Source organism: Toxotes jaculatrix, chromosome 2 (assembly GCF_017976425.1).
Source record: "Toxotes jaculatrix isolate fToxJac2 chromosome 2, fToxJac2.pri, whole genome shotgun sequence".
Taxonomy (NCBI): domain Eukaryota; kingdom Metazoa; phylum Chordata; class Actinopteri; family Toxotidae; genus Toxotes; species Toxotes jaculatrix.
The window spans coordinates 14,099,090-14,118,962 of NC_054395.1; the positions used below are offsets into that span (position 1 = coordinate 14,099,090).

At 41.6% G+C, this 19,873-nt stretch overlaps 1 protein-coding gene across 1 annotated transcript in view; it reads right to left on the bottom strand.

Moving 5' to 3' along the window:
• The window catches only part of LOC121193224 (forkhead box protein J3-like), a 52,946-nt gene that overhangs the window by 24,409 nt on the left and 8,664 nt on the right, over nucleotides 1-19,873 (bottom strand). Inside the window, exons 3-4 of the mRNA XM_041055441.1 lie at nucleotides 19,170-19,644; nucleotides 2,377-2,451 (exon numbers count right to left, since the gene is read on the bottom strand). Coding sequence (XP_040911375.1) covers nucleotides 2,377-2,451; nucleotides 19,170-19,529 — 435 coding nt within the window. The 5' untranslated portion in view covers nucleotides 19,530-19,644. The remainder of the gene's footprint in view (nucleotides 1-2,376; nucleotides 2,452-19,169; nucleotides 19,645-19,873) is intronic.

The following is a 19,873-nucleotide window of genomic DNA, read 5'->3' on the forward strand; positions in this document are numbered from 1 at the left end:
TAAATCTCTGGAGCATTGTTGCATCCGTAACCGCACCACCTTCCAGCTGAAGTCTGGTTTGAACTCTTCTGTTGCTTCTTTCCTCCAAAACCTTCTGTCATGAATCAGGAGTAAATTTACATTTACAGATCCAGCATTTTTAATAAACTTGTTAATCCGGTTCTTATCATTGGCAGTAAGGCTGTTAACTCAATGTACAATCGCATAAAACAAGGCACTGGCCACAAAACTCGTGATGGAAAACATTTAAAAGATTCTTACTGACCTTGAAGAACTTTAGATTCCTGAGGAAAAAACATCAGTTCAAGTTAATATCAATAAGAATCCCCAGATATTTGTCTGAGGAAACGATTTTACCCTTAAATTGTTATTGTAAATAATGACCTAGATGGGCTGCCATTATTCCAAGTTTGATTTTACTACTTTACCCATCTGCACAGTAACTTCTCCCCTCTGTTTTAGATAATGTTATAGGTAAAGATGGCAGATTTGAACACATACTGCATATTATATTATTCAGTATCCGTTATTGTCCGTGAACTTATATCAGAGCCAGAGTTCTGTCCATCACTTCCATGTGCTTATGATGTAAAAGTATCCCGTCCTATAGTGGATAGTATAAATTCTCTTTCTATTCCCTCACTTCTGTGGAAAAAGGCTGCAGAGGCTGCTTCCGTACCCTTAATAGAGGGAACCAAGTTTCACTAAACAGAAAAAAAAGTGCAGTAGACGGATCTCCCCTGCATCCGATAAGACCACTGTATCTGTTGTTATTCCAGCTCTGTATCCAATCAGTTTTCACTAGGTTTAGTTTTCCTGTGGTGCATGCTCCTGCTTCCTTTCCCCAGAAAATCCACTGAAATCCTTTTGATACACAATGTTAAAACATAGCAGCCTCCAAAATAAACACATACAATGAGAAAGGAGGAAATCAATTGCTTTTAGGTCCTTGATTTCCTCCTGGTCTGATTTTCTTTTTCCCTTTCAGTTTTCCTCTTGCCTCCCAAGGAGGTCCAAAGCTGCAGACTGAATTCAGGAGGTTCATCTAGGCCACACACACACACACACACACACACAGCCCAATCCCCCCCCCCCCCCCCCCCCCTCCCCCCATCCTTGCCTCTTCTCCTCCCCCTGTCTCTCAGTCCCACATCACTGAACAGTACACAGCCAATTAACGTTAGCACATGCATGATTTAGCTTCTCCCCTCTCTCTATGGCTTCAAACAGAGCATGTACATTCAACTTCTCTACACACAGATGACCTCCCCCCATGCCGAGGTATCGACCACTTCGATCCACGGTGTGAATTAAGGTGCTGGTCAGGTCCAAGTCAGGCTAATCGGGGGGCGAGGTGGGGGGGGGGGGCGCTCTCTTTGTGTCTTTGCAGACTATGGGCCTCCACTCAAGCCCAAGGATTTTGTTTGAATTATTTAAACCTTCTTCCCCCTAATTCATTTTTCAATGGCTCCAAAATCCCCGCAGCCTGGAGACACCCCCACCCCAGACAAAATGAGCAGAGTTCTGAAAGCTCAATGAAAAGTTTGGGCTTGTCAGTTTTTGTAAAAGTGGTGGATTGCTTTTCACATTAACCCCGCGTTGAGCTGAAATGCAGACATTTGAGCTTTTATTAAAAAATCTTGTAAGGACAAGCTTCAGTGATCAGCTGTAATTATATACTTTCCCCGTCTGAGCAATTCCTCCCATTCAGCACAAACAAGGACTTGACAAGTTGTTGTTATCAAACCGGCATTGCTGAAGTGGCTGTGGCAACTCTGCTTCCTCACCACAGTAGTCACAGTGGTGAAACATATCTAAAGCTTCCTCTGATTGTGTGCGTGAAGAGAGAAAGAATGAAACGGAGCCTAATAAAGCATAACAGATGCGTGAATGGCCTCACATCTGAAGGAGTGTACCTACATATACTTATTATTCATTACTCCCTGTACCACATTATTACTTGGCAGAATCAATATCGGAAGAGTCGCGGAAAACAGAGAAAGCAGCATCAGGCATTCAGCACAGCCGGTTATGGGGCTACAAATTGCTTTTAAGTGCATACACTGTGTGTGTGCATGCTTGTGTGTGTGTGTGTGTGTGTGTGTGTGTGTGTGTGTGTGTGTGTGTGTGTGTGTGTGTGTGTGTGTGTGTGTGACAGAGACAGAGAACAAGTGCGCACGGGTGTCTCTGGGTGCACTTAACGCACGAATGTGTGCACACATGTGGCACGCGGGCGACTAAACACGTGAAAAGTAATCGCCGTAGCCCCTGCCTTATTTGTAAGCTTGCTGAAATAGGTTTGCATTTTCATTGTGAGTCACACCTTAATTCAAGCTGAGCTTTCCAGTCGTATTACATTGTTCAGGAAATACTTACTTTTCCAGGGTCGTCTTTGGAGCGAGGCACTTTGAGAAAACACTTGTTCAAGGACAGGTTGTGTCGTATAGAATTCTGCAGGGAGTGACAGACAGAAAGAGGGAAAGAGAGACAGGAAGGGAAAGAAAGGGCAGGAGAAAAGAAGAAACAGGACAAAAAAAATAGTTTGAGCAAATCCACTAAAGCCACTTTTCCAAATAAGTAAATTACATTTACACACATATTCCTATACTATCAACTGATTCCTAACGCAGTCTGTGGTATTCACCAAAACAGCCATTCTTTGCCTTTTTCAAAAGAAGACTGGATAAAGCAGTGGTTCACAACCTAAGGGGCAGGACCCCCCAGAGAGGTCACAAGATAAATGTGAGGAGTGAAAAATATGTCTTCTGCACAAAATTTATGTGTGCTTTTTTTGGACTTCTCTCCAATGATTCTCGTGAAATACTAGCTAGCTTTAGCCTCAAACAGTGTGAAAAGGGAAAGTCACTTTGGCTGAAAGGCTGGTAGGCATTTTAAACCTGTGTATACTTTGCAAAGAGGGAGAGAATGTAAGACCACGTGTAGCAGTAATATTAGTAACAGTGGTATACAGTGTTTGTTTGGGGCAAATGTACATCGTCTCAAACACTCAGACACGTCCAGTATCCTGGTACTCTCAATTGCCTCTGCTGCTTCTGCTGAAGCCTTGCTAACCTTAGCCAGAGTTTCTAACAAGTCTGGCTCTGGACCCCTGTCATGACCATCAGTGAAGGTACTTGAAAGTACAGCAGTCTTCCGCTTTCCACTGCTTACAATGTTGAGTAAAAAAAGACGCTTCGGGTCAGAGCTACACAAGAGAGAAATGTGAACCGTTGCAACTGCAGATGCAGGCAGCTGTACTGATTAAAACTGAAGCAAATCTGTTCCGACAGACACTGACACAGACGATTGGGAAAGGTGGCTTGAATGCATTTAGCGTCGACGGAGGGAGGGCTGGGTCTACGATTTGTCAGAGCTGTGAGTGTCAGTGGTTGTGGGGTGTCCCAGCCTGGTACGCCCTGGATTTCAATGGTCTTTTTTAAATATGTGAAGGGGGCGTGTTCAAGCTAAAAGTGGTTGTTAAATTGGGTTTTAGGAAAACTCCACCATTTTCGAGGCATGTAGCAATTTCAGTTCTGGCCATAATGAGAGGATGCTGACATTTCTAAAATTTGTAACACCTCCTATTGTTTGTGTGTGTTTTATACGTGAGAGAGGAGAAAGAGAGAGAGAGAGAGAGAGAGAGAGAAAGGGAAGGGGAGAGAGAGAGGGCCCACAACAGCACAGGCTAACCTGGCGTGAACCTGTTCTCCCTTCAGGCTCCCATTCTCCACTCATCTGCTGCTGTTAATTAATACCACTGGGGAGGAGGAGGGGAAAAGACAGAGGGATGGGAAGAATTTCTCTTCTCCTTCTCCCGGGTTCCCACTGCTCAACACCGCCTTTTTTCTCCTACAACAAACCACCTTCTCTCTCTGTCTCTAGCATACCATAACAGCCTGGTCCACCTTTGCCTCGCCCCGCTCCTCCTGAAGAGAAGCTCCGGCAGTTTTCGGCTGCTCTACTTAGCGGGTCACTGGCTGTTTGCAGCCGTCTATCAAGGAAACGCGTGACAGTCAGGTGATGAAGAAGGCAAGGAGGACTGCCACCAGCTTGGCACACAAAAGGCAACCATCTGTTCCAAAAACTCTCCTGTGGGAGGTGGCGGTGGATCATTAACATCGAGTCCGCCCGTCACTTCGGTAGCGAGCCCGTCTAACTTTGCTAACCCCTTCTCTTTATTTATTTACACACTATTTTTTTTATTACCCAAGCAGTTTTTGCACACCTGTGCACTACTTGCAATGTCTGCACAGCCCTGTATATTTCAGACTTTGCACACACTGGCACTTTTCATTTTCAGGCATGTGTGCTCTTTGTTGAGGCCGGGCGGTGGACCGAAAAGTTACCAATGCTGATATTTAAAAATATCTTATTGGTCTAAATTTGTTCATGTCATCAGGTTTGGTAAACGTTTTCCCCGCAGTGTGGAGTCATAAGCTGTCCCCTTGCACTAAATAAGGAGTTTCAAGTATTATCTCTAGGATAGTGAACCACATGTGAACAAAAAATAACACTCTATAACCAAAACGAATGGTAATGTCAGGATATGTAAGAAGACACGTTTCCACAAATTAATTTCCTTAAGATGATATCAGAGTTAATAGTGTGGCATACCTAAAACATATTTAAGTAGATCAGTGAATAGTGAATTTTACTTGTCAGTGAGCGGCGATGTCAGGATAAATGGTATTGTCAGACCTGGGTTGGAAGAAATCATGAATCTCTCCACCACGTTTGAGAGTTTAATGGCTTTAAACTTGCTGAACAAATCTACTTGCTCATAAATTTTATTTAAGGAAAAAAAAAACTGAAAAATTACATAACAAATTATGTTTCTGGCTTGCAACGCTCTCTATATATTGCTGACCTAATTGAAGTCCTGTTGTGTTTTTCCCATGTGTGTTCGTTTATGCATTATTTTTTATTTCTGTCATGTACTTTGCAATTAGAGATGTGCAACATATATAAAAAACATAAAAAAAAACATAGTAAAGATATTAAACAATGTCAAGAGACTACACCCGTGTTAAGTTTCCGAGAGGCTGTATCTAGGCGTAGCAGGGCTTCGAGCTCAAGGCCAACATGATCACAAAGACAAAGCTAACATGCTGATGTTCAGAAGATATAATGCTGACGGTCTTAGTTTAGCATGTTAGCATATTAACATTTGCTAGGTAGCACTAAACACAGAGTGCAGCTGACGTTAACAGTAATGTATTTAGCTTTGCAGGTATTCGGTCATAAACTAAAGGGGCCGCTGCGGTTGGGACACACCCCACACCCCAGGTGAGCTACAGTGGCGCCCATGGCTACACCAGATTTCATGGGAATCCATGCAATAGTTCAGTGTGGACCAAAGGAGTGGACTGACCCGCAGAGCAGCATTGCTAATCATAAGGTCAAGCTGTTGGCATGACTAAAAATCTAATCTTGATACAAGCAAAAGCATCATCTGGGATTGTGAATACCATGTTATCATGACAGAGCTCATATTTGTCTGTTATATGAGTTCATTTTTTATCTGTTCATTTCCATTTAGATTTTATGTACTTTTCATTTACACTGTGATCATTTCACCATTTCATTTCTAATATGTACTGCAGGGACTCTTTATAGGATGAAGTCCACACACAACATATGCACACACACACACTCTCTCTCTTATACACCCACGCAACCCCAAAAAGGTCAGTGACACCTAAAACAGATTCTTTTTTCATGCCAATGACAGAAAGCTGTATATAAAGAACCAAATAAAAAAAGAATTACCACAATTTGATGGATCAGGTAGTTGCAAGGACATGCATGTTCGAGAAGAAAACTGTGTGTGTGTGTGTGTGTGTGTGTGTGTGTGTGTGTGTGTGTGAGGGTATAAGAGAGAGTCTTTGTGTATATAGTTGATGGTGAGAAGGGAGACTATCCTTCCACCCAGAAAGCACATACCATACATGTGGATACATAAGTTCAAATGCCTTCTTTCCTACATGTTATGGAAACAGTAATCTCCTCTCACTGAATGGGAATGGTCATCATCAATAAATGTACTGATTAGCAGTGCTGTGAAGTAAGATAATGAGATTCACCACTGTGTCCTCCTTCCACCCACTCCTCTCCCTGCCTGATTAATGAGCTTATTGGGCTGGGCTGGGGCCATGTCATTCCTGCCCAGTAGCTGATAGATCACACAGTCACAAGCATCGTGTGTGACTGTGTCTGCATGTGTTTGCGAGCATAGGAAGGACACTGTGGAAGACTACTGGTGTAGCCACACAACTCTGGTATAAACATAAACACTCAACATTGTTTCCACAGCAGGAAAATGGCTGTAAAAACAGTAAATCGGTTTGCCTTCTCAAAATCCAGACAAACTAATGGCAAAATGAGACTACCTAACAAAAAGTAAAACGTAACAAAATAAAACTGTATCTAAGATCTAAAATTAAAGATGAAGAAGATAAGAGTTTAAATTTAATTTTTGAAAAAAAATTAAAAAAGATTCTGATACTGTGTTGGGCAATAATTTATTGTCATCATTTCTTGTGTTTCAGTAGAATCCTTATTGATAATCATTATGCACAATTCAGAAGTCCAAATTAATAATGAAACATAATTAAAATCTGTGATCAAATGACAACAGAAACTTGAAAATATATTTTACTACTTTATCACATACATAGACAGATTGAGGCACTAAGCCAGAAATGAATATTTGTTTTGTCTAAATAAGAGTGTGTATATATGCATAAATAGACTGTGTATATCATTTTGAGTGATGACTAGAATGCACCTGCATCCATTCATTGTACAATCTACGATACGTGTGCAGTTATTAATAATGCTTCCTGGGTTTACGGGGAATTTTTAGAGACTGGAGATTAAGAGCTATGCCACAGAAAAATAAGGTCAAACAACCGTTTTTACACGGTTATTATTAGATATGAGTCTTTGTGCATGCATGTGTGGTACATACAGTAGATACTGTTTGTGTGTGTGTGTGTGTGTGTGGGGGGGGGGGGGGGTAGTGGGTGGTGCTGCTGCTGCTGCTTAACATAGGGTGCAGGATCCTGGACTTGAGGAGGTTGGTTACATAAGGCAGGCTTGATAAGCATGGATGACTTTTTGACAAAATGCAATGTGATATAATGTGATGTGTGACAAAAAGTCAGGTTTTGGAAACATGCTTTTGGGTGAAGAGGAAAGACAGAGGAAAGGAGTGTAAGACTCCGTGAGTGTGTGTGTGTGTGTACGTGTTCTTATATGGTTGTGTGGACAAATTTTAGCTCGAAACCATCGTTGTGAGGATATTTGTCAGGATATTTTGGCCAGTCCTAAGTTAGGGTAAGGGGTTAGGGAATGCATTATGACAACGAATGTCCTAACAACTATAGAGAGACCGGTGTGTGTGCGCGTGTTCATCTATGTGTGGATCAGAAAGTGATCAAATAAACAATAATGAGGTTCAAGTTTGACAAAAATGGTTGTAGTGGTTAAAGTATGTGCAGGTTAAAAGAGCCGGAGGGCTTTTTTGGCTATAGGCGGGAAGCAGTGTGTGTGTGTGTGTGCGCGCGCGTGCGCGCGCAGATACGACAAGGAAACAGGGCACACAGAGAAGAGCGAAGTTACATAAGTGGGTAGGTTTGGAAGATTTGGGTCATGGCAGCTGAGTTAAATACAAAGGGGCAACATGAGATGGCATTTCCTCTCAACTGAATTAAACAGTCTTGAAAAGTGATGTTTCACAAGTGAAGCAACTAACACTTGACCCTTTTAACAAAACAACGCTGATTACGCTGAAATGGTTGGTTGGTGAAGCTAGGCGCACTGGAAACATTCAGCCTCACTGGTATAGAGTTGCAGAGCGGGAGGAAGTCTTTTTCGGGTGGTTAATTTTCCAGAAGTAACAGTCCTATTCATTTTCTGCTTAGACAATGTAAGGTGACTTGGAGCTGGGGCACTCTCAGTGCTTATATGGCCATGAAACCCTCCCAGCTGAATCATCAGACAAGAAACTGTGTTAGAAAATATCTGGTTCACAGATATGAGTCTGTGCGCATAAAAATGTAAGAAGAAAAATCAATTGCGACGCACCAAGTAACATTTCTCTGATAAACATACACTTAAAGCATATTTGAAACCGTCTATTATTAGCTACAGGCCATTGTTTCTGATTTCCTCTGCTACGGCATAAAGTATATTTCACAAAACAGGAAACCTTCCTGTTTTCTGCTCAGCTCTTATAATGCAAACACAACATTTCCTTCACCTGTTTCACATTAAAATGCTCCGAGAAGATCACAGGGAATGATCTCTTGCTTTTGCCTCGAAGGCTTTTACTATGAAAAATTTGCAGTGTGTTGTGCTTCATTAACAGAAGTTCAACATTCATCAACCCATGAAGCACAATAGAGGAATCAGAATTAATCAATCAGCTTTTGTGCTGTATTTCTGATAGAATAATTGCTGTAAAATTACAAACTATACTCAAATTACCTTTAAATGCAGCTGTCAATACGTTTGGATTTTATTTGAGAATTTACAAGATGGTATTTAAAAAATAAAGTACAAGTTTTCAGGTAATGCATAAAGGGAAGAAATAACGAGACAGCTGAAAACAAATGCACTAATGGAAAAAAAAATCAAGCAAGTGTTGTTGTCCTGTTGTGTGAAGTCCAACATAATGGACCATTGTGGTTTTTGAGATGGGTGAGCATCAGAGGAAAAGATAAACTGTGGATCTTCAAGCTTTTGTTTGAAAATAAATTCACTAATTTGACTTGGCAAGCTGCGACCGGAAGCCTGGGAGTCTCCACTTAGCAAAGTAAGAAATGAGCCCTTCATTTCTGTGGTTGTGTAAATCCCGCTGAGACCCCTACTCAACTGTGTGCATGCAGGAAGACAGAAGTCAAAAGGCAAAAGGTTCGCTGGCCAGGGTATTAACCTGTGGAGCGCCAATGGAGTCTGACATACAAATGCACACCCACGCAGCAGTATTCAGGAGAGTCTCTCCCATGCCCTTCAGGATGAATGCATTGTGGAGTCACAGAAGTAGTCCTACTGCGCCCACAGACAGAACAAGAGATAGAGAAACAGAGAGAAAAAAGAAAAGGAAGGAAGATATAGCAAGGGGGGGTATTGGGAGAAGAGAGAGAAGGCAGAGATTTTATTAACTTTCAGCTGAACCCATACAGTGCATAAAGAGAGGGTAAAACGTGGTAAAATTTGAAGGTAAGGCAGACAAAAAGCAGATGGGAGGAGGGAAGGTGCAAGAGGCGCAAAGAAATAAAGAGCTGGAGTCAGCTGGAAGAGGGAGTGTGGAGGTGCACGCACATACAGACAGGTGTCTTAGATGTGAGAGTCCCCTGGGTTCTATACATCACTGAGATGCCTTATTATATCCTGATGGTGATGGAGTGACAGATGCTCCGCGAGGATGCGGGGTTGAATACAAGTCACTACTTCTAACCCCATCTAATACATATTCATTTCATTTGATGGACCCTTCTCCCGCCCTCTTCACTCCCGCGCTGAGGTATTTCACACAAATCATCTAGAAGATGAGAGGTGTGTGCGTATGTGTGTGGCTACGCAAAGCTGTGTGTATTTCGGTTTCGCTTGTGCATGCACCTGCACCCGTGTGTATGTAGGCAGGTGTGAGTGCACCTGTGCACGTGACTGTGAACAGTTATGTACACACCTGTTCATCCCTGTGAATATGAGTGTATATATGCAAGCATGTTTTACAGTATGAGTGTACCAGTACGAGCTCACACATATCGAGTGTGTGTGTGTGTGTGACATCTCAGACAAAGTGGAGGTAGGGTTGCTGCTGTTTCTGGGGATCTATTGAGAAGTCAGGATGGACATTTCAAGCAAAAATGTTATTTCTTATTCACTGGATAATATTTGACCAGTCTTTGAAGTCACTGCCAAAGAGAGAGAGACCCATTCACGCCTTTCACAGCTCTGGCTAAATTAGCAACACAGAACTTACTGACGGCTGTAGTAGTCTTTGGCTTTGTACGTTTCTCCTGTTTGTACAGTACAATCTGAGCGAACAGCACAACACACATTTTACCAAGACCTGGTCGTAAGCTGTTCTTCTTCTTTTGTTGTTGTTTAAAGGTGGTTGGCAAACAGCTTCTAGGTGCATTACCTCCACCTTCTGGAAATAGTAAGATGTTACTTACTAACAGGCACCAGTAAAAACAAGGGAAATATATTTTTTAAGACAAGAGGATAGTTGCAGTCAAGACTCAACCCCAGTGAGAAGCTCTAAAACATTAAGATTGTACTAAAATGTACTAAAATGTGATCTATCATTCCAGCCAGCAGGCCTTGATAGAGTAAAATGTGTCCTAAACCAGCTCCAACTCCTTTTTGGCTTGTGACACATAAAAGCAGTACGATGTCTCCTTGCAATCCCTCATCGCAACAACAAACATCTGTGCTGGTAACTGGAGAAAAAGCTATGTTTTTAAAAACCCCACTACTTTTACAGCTTGTTCTCTGTGGTTTTATATTTAGTGCACCGACGTGTTCCTGCGTGTACTTTAAGATATCAGCCCTGTTTTACTGTTTACTGATAGATTTCAGCTGTATTGTAGGTGCGTTAAGTTACTACTACTGAAGACTTCCTGCTGTTACTGCTTCATACTAAAAGCTTTCTACCTGTGAACCAGCTTTTACTGTGAAACAACTATAGGAAATGTAATGTATTTATCACTAAGCTAGCAGAGTTTTGATAGCAGTTCCTTTCTCCAATAAAAAAGTACAAGCAGAAACAGACAGAGTGACGTGTTAGATGAAGAACTGCAGAGAGTACTGTAGCTTACAGACCGAATACAGCCCTGCGTTAAAACAGCACAAAGGGCTGCATTTGTGCAGGTGTGAGGCCCAATGTGACTTACACAAAAATGTGTTTAAATGCTCATCAGACACCGAAAGACACGTTTTCTAATACTCGCAAACAATATTTAAAGCTGTGCACAGTCATCATAGAGGGAAATATTTTGTCATGAAAAACTTAAAAAGTGTGCAACCCCTGGTTGTGTGGTATTGGAGTAAAAGTTTGGCTCTGTTATGTCATGCAGGACTACCTGGTCTGAATGCAGCATTCCTGCATATCCTGCAAACTAGCGAACTTTCAACATGTCATCAAGGTAAACAACTGGGACCAGCATGGCTTGAGTAGTCGTAATTGCTCACGGGTCAGCTCAGCAAAACAATTCCCAACACTATCAAAAAAAAAAAAAAAAAAGGTATATGAGTCGTGAGCAGTTTAACTAAAAAGTATTGGTCCTGTCTCAGACTATTTCATTACATAGTTCTCAAAGGCAGCAGTTCTTAGAAAAAAGTGCCTTTTTTTTTTACTTTTTTATCTCATGACCCCTTGAATTTATCTTGTGAGTCTTTGTAGGGGTCCCGACCTCCAGGTTGGCAATAACTGACCTGAAATACCGAACATTAGAAATACTCTTCACCGACCAGCTACCATCATATCTGTGTCACATCACTGGGATTTCTCATCTCACAACTGATTTAGAAAGACAAATCCTGTCATCTGTTATTTTAATATAGTGTTTCAAAAATAACACAGAGACCAAACTAGGTTGTAAGGCAGCAAGAGGTCATGGTGGCACACTTCCTGTTGCTGGTAGTGTCGAGGAGAGTGCTGTGGCTAAGTGACAGTTCCTGTCAGCGGCTTTCCGGGAGAGGAGGCGATTGAGCGGGGATGGAGGAAGGAGGGGAAGTAGGACAGGTAGGAAGAAGTGCTCTGGGTGTCCTGTGTATCCCAGTAATGTCTGACAGCCTCTTTTTTTTCTATTCTGGTTCTAACCTGATGAAGTGAAGACCATTTTACAGTGAGGTTCTGTGCTACATGGAGGTTAGTTGTGGTGTGTGCTTGGTTTGTAACTACTGAAACTGCACTGGATAGCCAGTTGGTAGAGACAAAATCCACACTAAGCCATCTAAATCAGAAAACAAATGTTCCTCTCCATTTTGGCTGGAGTTTAAAACACACAAAAACCGAGCTTCACATATCATGTAAGCATGCTCAGATAAGGTCCAGGAATATGTGAATGTCAAGTTAAAAAGCCAGATTTCTGTCACCTTTAACCTTTTCTGTTATTAAAATGTCAAAATAGCCAGTTGTGTTATAGAGGTGTTGTCATTATGTCAAATAACCTTGCAATTATAAAAGAGTGATTTGGTCAGTTAGGTTTCACTTGCACATTTCAGCACACACGCTTAAGGAGGGAATCAACTTGGTCACACCAGAAAAAAAAACATATAAAGATTCCTCTTTTGTTCTATGAAATAATCTGATGTTATTTAGGGTCTGACAAAAGACAGGCCCATGTCTCTTTGTGGGATACAAACCCAGGGACTAGCGAATAAGCTCATTCTGTGGTATAATTGTTGCATTCCAGAGAGCTAGGGAAACCAGCCTTAAGCCTATTATTAGCCATATGGAGAGTGCTACAGGCCTGGCTGGTTAGAGAGGGAAATGCGTTGCTGGATGGGTGCCAAATCCTCAAGGAGATAGCAAGAGAAATTCCTCGCTTTTAATTAAGAATTTAATACTGAGACTGCTATTAGTGATTAGTATGTAATTAAAAGCTCTAGCAGTGTTTCACATACAAGTTTAATTAGATTTAATTAGGAAAATACTTTGTTGTTCATAATAAAAAAAAAGAAAATGTTATTATATATATTGTCCAAAGATGATGAAAGCAGCCAAAATGTCTAATTTTTAGATTTTTTTTCTACCCTGTGCTGACTAAAATTACTCCTGAAAATGTCTGATATTGTTGTGAGATGTTTTGAAGTGGACAAGATGATTATATTTCAGCACTCGCTGACAGTTTGGTGTGACACAAGGATTACATTATGGCATCAAAAAGCACAGTTTATGACAACTTGTGTCTCATTCATATCTGTCTGACAAAATTACAATTTTTATGATGAAGAATATGCTCAGCTGTAACACGAAAAATTGTCAATCAGTGTATTTTCTACCTCTAAATTCTAAAAATCTATAAATGCATTTTCCTTGCCTTTACTCTTTATTATTTAGGTTTCCAATGTGATGATGGCATTGTTACTTTTTTCTTTTGTTTATAAATTTTCCAAAATGCAAGATTTGTTGTTTTGACTGTACCTTAATGTACTAGGAAGCCAAGATAAACCTGCATTATGACAATTGTTGCTGTTTTTTGTTACTAAAATTGAAATTTGTTTTCTAAAGATTCATTAAATCAACTATCAGCGCTGACAGAAAAGTATCAAAAATATAAATATATATATTTTAGACACAAGATTTAATTTGAATCACAGGAAATCTATATTGTAAATATAATATATATTTCTAACACAATGCCAAGAGGGAGACTCTGACCTTGAGTCCTACACACACATCTGGACAGCAGACCGGTCCACATGACATGTAAACTGGGAATGCTGGGGTACATGTAGCCGTTCTGTATGTGTTACTTAGTGACGAGGGAATAAACACACAGAGGTGAGACTCAATAAAACAAACAGACAGCTGTGGCATTTTCCCAGTCACCACTATCAGACTCTTTTAAAATGACTCTCTGGAAAATACAAACGCACACTTACCGAAACCCTGCACACACATAGAGACATCATCTTGTACACAGAGCCCCACACATGCTGTACATGCTGTAGATGCACAGACACACACTCTGCACGCTGTTTTCTACAGACTGTCTCAAAGCTGAATCACAACTGAAATTTTACCACAGACACAAGCTCAGTAGCCTCAGTGCAGCTACAGCCAAATAATGACTCCCAGCAGCCAGTGACAACAGCCTTCCTCCACATACGTAAGTACACTTGACCTCCCACACAGCATACAGGAGAGGATGGGAGCCAGAATAATGGCCCAGCACTGATTCATATCAGGTGATTGTCTGTGACGTGGTGTTCAGCCAAAGGCCAAAGGCCATCGCGGTTGCGCTGCCCTTTACAACGTCACATTAGCCCTTGCTAATTTGCAGCCAATTAGCCCGGCTGCATGGGAGCTAGCCTGAGGTCGCAAGAGAGCAGGTTAGTCAGCACAGACTGCAACAAACCATTTGGTGAAGAGAAAGGTCTCAACTGCATTTCTCAAGTGGTAAATAAGGGGAAGGCCTTCACGTTTCAGTAATACAGTGGTGAGAAAAGATATAAATGACCAGCTTCTCCCATTATCACATTCAACATAAACAGAACAGAGCACCATAGAATATAGATTGATAAATACATTTTTTTTATTAAACCGATTCATTACTGAGTCTTTAAAATATCAAAAAATTGTGAAAAATTATAATTGCGAGTTTCCAGAGCCAAATGCGACATACTTAAACTGCTTGTTTTGCCCAACCAGCAGCTAAAACCGAAATATGTTTAATTTACTATAATATAAAAATCCCAAAAGCAGCACATCATCACAGATACTACAAAATCTGAAACCACTTGATGGTTTACATTTTTGTTTGATAAATAACTTACATTATTAATCCATTATCAGGATTATTCTGTCAGCTGACTAATCATCTCATAACTTTGAAAAGAAGAAGAAAGTACTTCATTAACCACAAAGGTGGAAAAGTCAGCACAAAAAAATGAACAAATATTTGCAGAACAAATAAAGACAGAGCACTTTAAAATACTAAAACAGAATAAAAGAAAAGCTAATTAAGACAAAACATTAAACATTAAACAAAGAATACTGGAGGGGAGGTGTTGAAGGTCAGTTTTAGAGTAAAATCCTGATTGGACATTCTCAAGACATCAAAACCTGATTTCATTATAGATGACTCACAGATACAATCTGGCAAACAGCCGACGAAGACAGAGAGCAAGAAAGAGAAACCCCTGTGTGGCTTTGGTCTCCCACTGCATCCTCATTAAGTGTTGTGGTAAAGGTGGACCCTAAAGTGGAGGGACACGTGGGAGTGAAGGGGCTGTGAGGGGGCTGCAGAGGCATGGGAAAGTAGAGCAGTGCACAGTGTAGAGAGGTAAAGATAACATAGGGGAAATAATGCTGTTGTATAAAGATACAAGTAATGCTAGGATGACGCAGCCTGATGCAACGCTGTTTGCATTCCACTCCACTTTACTGCTTTTCTTTAAAAAAAAAAAAAAATGCTATGCATGCATGTTACACAAGATGAATTTAGAAGCGTCGACGAGCTCCGTAAACAAATGGCTTATGCATGCGCGTGTTTAATTTTGTGACTATTTTGTTTCAGATTTTAAACCTCCTCCACAGCTCCGGAGGAAGCTTCTCATCATGACTTCTCAGATGAAAAGAGCTCTCCATATTCATTTCAGGCTAAGACACAAAGATCTCATGAGCTTGGAAAGCTATATGATTATAGCAGCTAACTAGATTGGCCCTGAAAGCGTGTGCGTGTGTGTGTGTGTACATGTGCGTCTGTGTGTGTGTGTGTGTGTGTATGGAGATGCAACACATGCAGTGCGCCTATGGTGTTTGACCAGCGTATGAATTTCTGTGATTTCTAAGGATGAAATCTGATGTATGTTTGTGTGTGTGTGTGTGTGTGTGTGTGTGTGTGTGTGTGTGTGTGTGTGTGTGTGTGTGGATGTGTATGTGTATGTATGTGTATGTATGTGTGGTGAGTGTGTATGACTGTGTGATGTCCTGGTTTCAACTCTGCCGTTCCTGCACTCTCACATTATCATACAGAGCAGACGGAGTGCGTGTGCTGGGTTGTAAAACTCTCCTCTGCTCTCTGACAGTCTCTTCCCCCACCCCCACCCCCACCTCCCCCATCTCCCCTCCTGCTGAGCTCCCCGTGTGTAATCTGTAGACTGCACACGTACACTGCCTACCTGAGTGGGAGTCTCTCTGTTGATGCATGAGCTTCTGTGTGTGTGTGCACACGCGCGCGCATGTGTGTGTGCACGCATGTGTGCCAGGGGGTGAAGGAAGCAGCAGCGCGGCGGACCACGTACGAGGCGTGTTCCTGAAGCTCGAGTGTTCGCTTTCAGTCCTTACATTCAGAAAACACACATTTCACAAGTGTGTACATGCAACGTGTGCATGTGTGAGCCGACCGTGTCTGCAGAACGTGGCAGCCAGACAATCTCAGTGTCTGCGTCCCACTGTGTACAGCTGACAGCAATCACCTGAACTGGAATGAACCGGACTTACGTAACTTTCCCTGTGACGGCCATGGCTGGTATAAAACAAGCCCCACTGTGTTTCGGTCGGGTCATCCAGGAAGCGAAAGTCTACAGCCTTTTCTCAAAGACTAGCACAGAAATGTGGCTGGTGCTGTACCTTGAAATATTGCAGAGAGCTTAATTTGTTACTTTAAATGCTTTTAAAATGTCAGTTCATACACAGGCCAGTGGTCGTGAAAATGTTTCGTCTCAACAGATCTGTGTAACACTGTATTACTCTTTATTGGTAACAATCTCAGCAGAAGAAAAGACAAACTGAATGAGCTTACTGTTGGAGCGTTTTAGAGTATTGTAGCTTTTTAAAACTATTTGTAGCCTAGTAAATATATTTTGTCAAATACTGTTCGTCCTAACTAACAGAAAGATATTGTGCTTGTATTGTTTATATGGCCCTGGCCTAAATGGAAAGCAGGACAGCTCTGGGTTATGTATCTAAAAAAACTCCCTGCACTGATATCACAGACAAATGCCTGAACATGTAAAGATAAAACCACAATGCCATCAGTATAGAGCTTTAATGATGCTACTAGAATGCAACCGCACACACAAATCAATGAATCGAGAGCTGAAATTATGGGATACTAAAACATCCTGGCACCCAAATACAACCAGGAGGAAAAGGCACTTATGATCCGCAGTGAAAGTAAGCCCGAATGGTCTAAATAACCCCTATCCTCTCTCAGAAAACTAATTGATTGAATCCTACATGCAGGTAAGAAGCTCTGCCAACACAACCTGGCTTGTATCATAACCTTTTTGTCTCCATTTTTGGCATGCATCTCCGCTCAGGGAATGGTGTGTTGAAGATTATAGACGGGGAACAAACACAGGTTTGTGAAAGGGAAAGAAGAAGAGGGGAGAGGAGTGAGTGAGTGAGTGACTAAGAGAGTGAAGGAGAGAGGAGGGGGAGGGCGGGGGGTGGAGTGCAAGTGCTCAGGAGATGAAGATAGAGGGTGAAAGAGAGAGAAATAATGAGAGAAGAAGAAAAATGTTCCCGCTCTCAGAGAGATGAATTGGTTGATAGTTTGCAGACAGCCTTTTCAATGTGTCAGTGGAAGGACTATATCCATCCCCTTCTTCACTAATAAGGTAGAGAATCCCCAAGACACAACCATAGGGATCTATTCATTTGTCTCCAATAACACAGCCACCTTTCTGCTCATATTAGCCAGGATTTGCATAGCTACATTTACATAAGGATTTAATAATGTCGTCTGAATGAGACGGAATGCACCTGTCAGTCATTCCTGGTTCACTAAAAGGTTTCGGTGCTCTTCAAGGCAACCACAGGATCAGATTTTTGCATTTTGAGCTCTAGCAATAGGGTTAGGGTTTGATAGCTTTTTATCAAATGTGAATCCAGTATCAAATCCGATTTCTTTTAAATCTCTTATCAAATCTAGGTTTAGCTTTCAACATTTTTTAGTCACTAATGACTTAACTCAAAGATTCTACTGAAATCTGTAATGTTTGTTGTATGGCAAGCTAGAACCACTACAACACTGAAATAAAATTGAAATGATAGTTGTCGCCTATTTACTTTGACACATCTTATTATGATGAGCACCTTAATCCAAAACTGGAGGTCCTGATTCATTACTGCTAGCCTGATAGTTATTGTCAACCATGCTGGATCAAATCCGAAATGAAAGTTAAAAACTTACCTGAACCTGACATGCACAAATAGAAAATAGACACAAGAGACACAATTAGACCTCATCCAAAACGCAGTCAAGCCAAACCCGCCTTAAAAGTAAGAGAACACCGACCCAATCAACTAACAAGCAGCTGCAGTCAAAAAGAGAAGCAATAAAAAAATAATGTCATATTTAATAAGAACAAATGTCATAGAAACTAACTACAAGTTACAGGAAATAGTCACAAGCTTCTGCTCCTGAGTTATGGCGTTGAATAATGGCCAGAAAGGTGTTTTAGCACAATATTATGATGCCACAGTGACCTTGACCTTTGACCTCTGACAACCAAAATCTAATCAGATCATCCTTGAGTCCAAGGCTCTGTTTAGAACTGCCTACTACAAACTCTATGAGTATGTACTGCATTCTACCTACTAAGTGAACAAGTAAGTATGCCATTACCAAGCTGACGGTTCACACAGAAGTGCAGAAAAGCAATGCATTATGGGGCAGCTGAGTATGTCCAGTAAGCTCATAGTGGAAATTCTTGCTAATCTAGTGTACATTTGGGCATTTCTTGCATACACAAAGTCCACACACTATGCAGTTGGGACACACTACATACACTCATTTTGGTGTCATACTTAGTCTGAGTAGTACATTAGTAGGTGGTTCTGAACACAGCCCAAGTGAATGTTTGTGCCAAATATGAAGAAATTCCCTCACACCACTCCTGAGATATTGCATTCAGGAGAATGGGATGGATGGACAACCTGAGAACATAACACCACCAGTCGCAGTTGGATCCTTGGTCAAGGTTCTGTCCCTCAGAACCAAGTGGAGCCGTGAAGACCTTTAATTCCAACTACTACAACTGACATGACTCACCTCACTGTTGGTCCTGTTGAACTGCAACAGTTCACAGTCCAAACATGAACACAGTTTTGTGTTATACAACACAATGTCTTCCTCTAAGTCAAGTAGTTTAGAGAATTTAGAGAAAACGTTAATTAGCTACAGGTGATATAATTTGTAGTCGCCGATGTTTGTCATTTCAATAAAAGTGAAAAAGTGAACAGTCAACATCAGCCAAAAAGGGGAAGCCTAAAAACTGAATGTTTGCTCATTTACTAGTTTATTCCATAAAATAGAGAGGAGAAATTTAAAAAAAAAATGTTAACAAGACAGCCTCAAGTACTTAGCAAACACGGGTATTCAGTTATCCTGGAATCAGACCCACTTTGGAACCGGCTATTGGAGCCCAAAACTAACGAGCAAGATGCCAGATCACATATTTTATCTCTCTTGTCTTACCTTCCAGCCGCTGCCCGCCTCTCGGTAGTAGGGAAAGTTGTCACAGATCCACTGGTATATCTCACTGAGGGTCATCCGTTTGCGTGGCGAGCCATTGATGGCAAAGGTGATGAGGCTGGCGTAGCTGTAGGGTGGTTTACCATCTCTGTGCTGTGCAGCTTCCTCCTGGTCCAGCGTTGTTCCTGGATCCAGATGGACAATTTTCTTGCCAGGCCCGTGCCCGTGATGGTGACCGTGGTGGTGGTGTCCATGGTGGTGGCTGTGGTGGTGTCCTGTGTCTGCCTTCTGGATGGCTGCCCTCATGCTGAGCTGGGGGAGCCAGTCCATCGAGGTCAGGCTACTCTCCAGCTCTGAGGTCATGCTGCTTGTAGGTCGAGGGGTCAAAAGGGAAGGTTGAGAGGCTCAGCGACGTGGCGTGTGCAGGATCTCCCGTTGGCTCACTGAATGGGTGCTGTGCAGCAGCCTTGGCTCAAGTCTGGAAGAGCAGGAGGTTTGTTTACTACGCCCATTCATCTCCTTTAGCAGGAGCAGAAAGCACACAGATGTTAACTCGCACATTATTTTCCACATACAGTGTAGCTTTGTATAATGGAAAACTAAATATTTTGGCATCTGCATCACTTGGTGTTTAACACAGCACATCCATATGATCTGCAGTGTGAGCTATGGATAAAAGAAAAGCTAATTCAAACCGTTTTATTCCA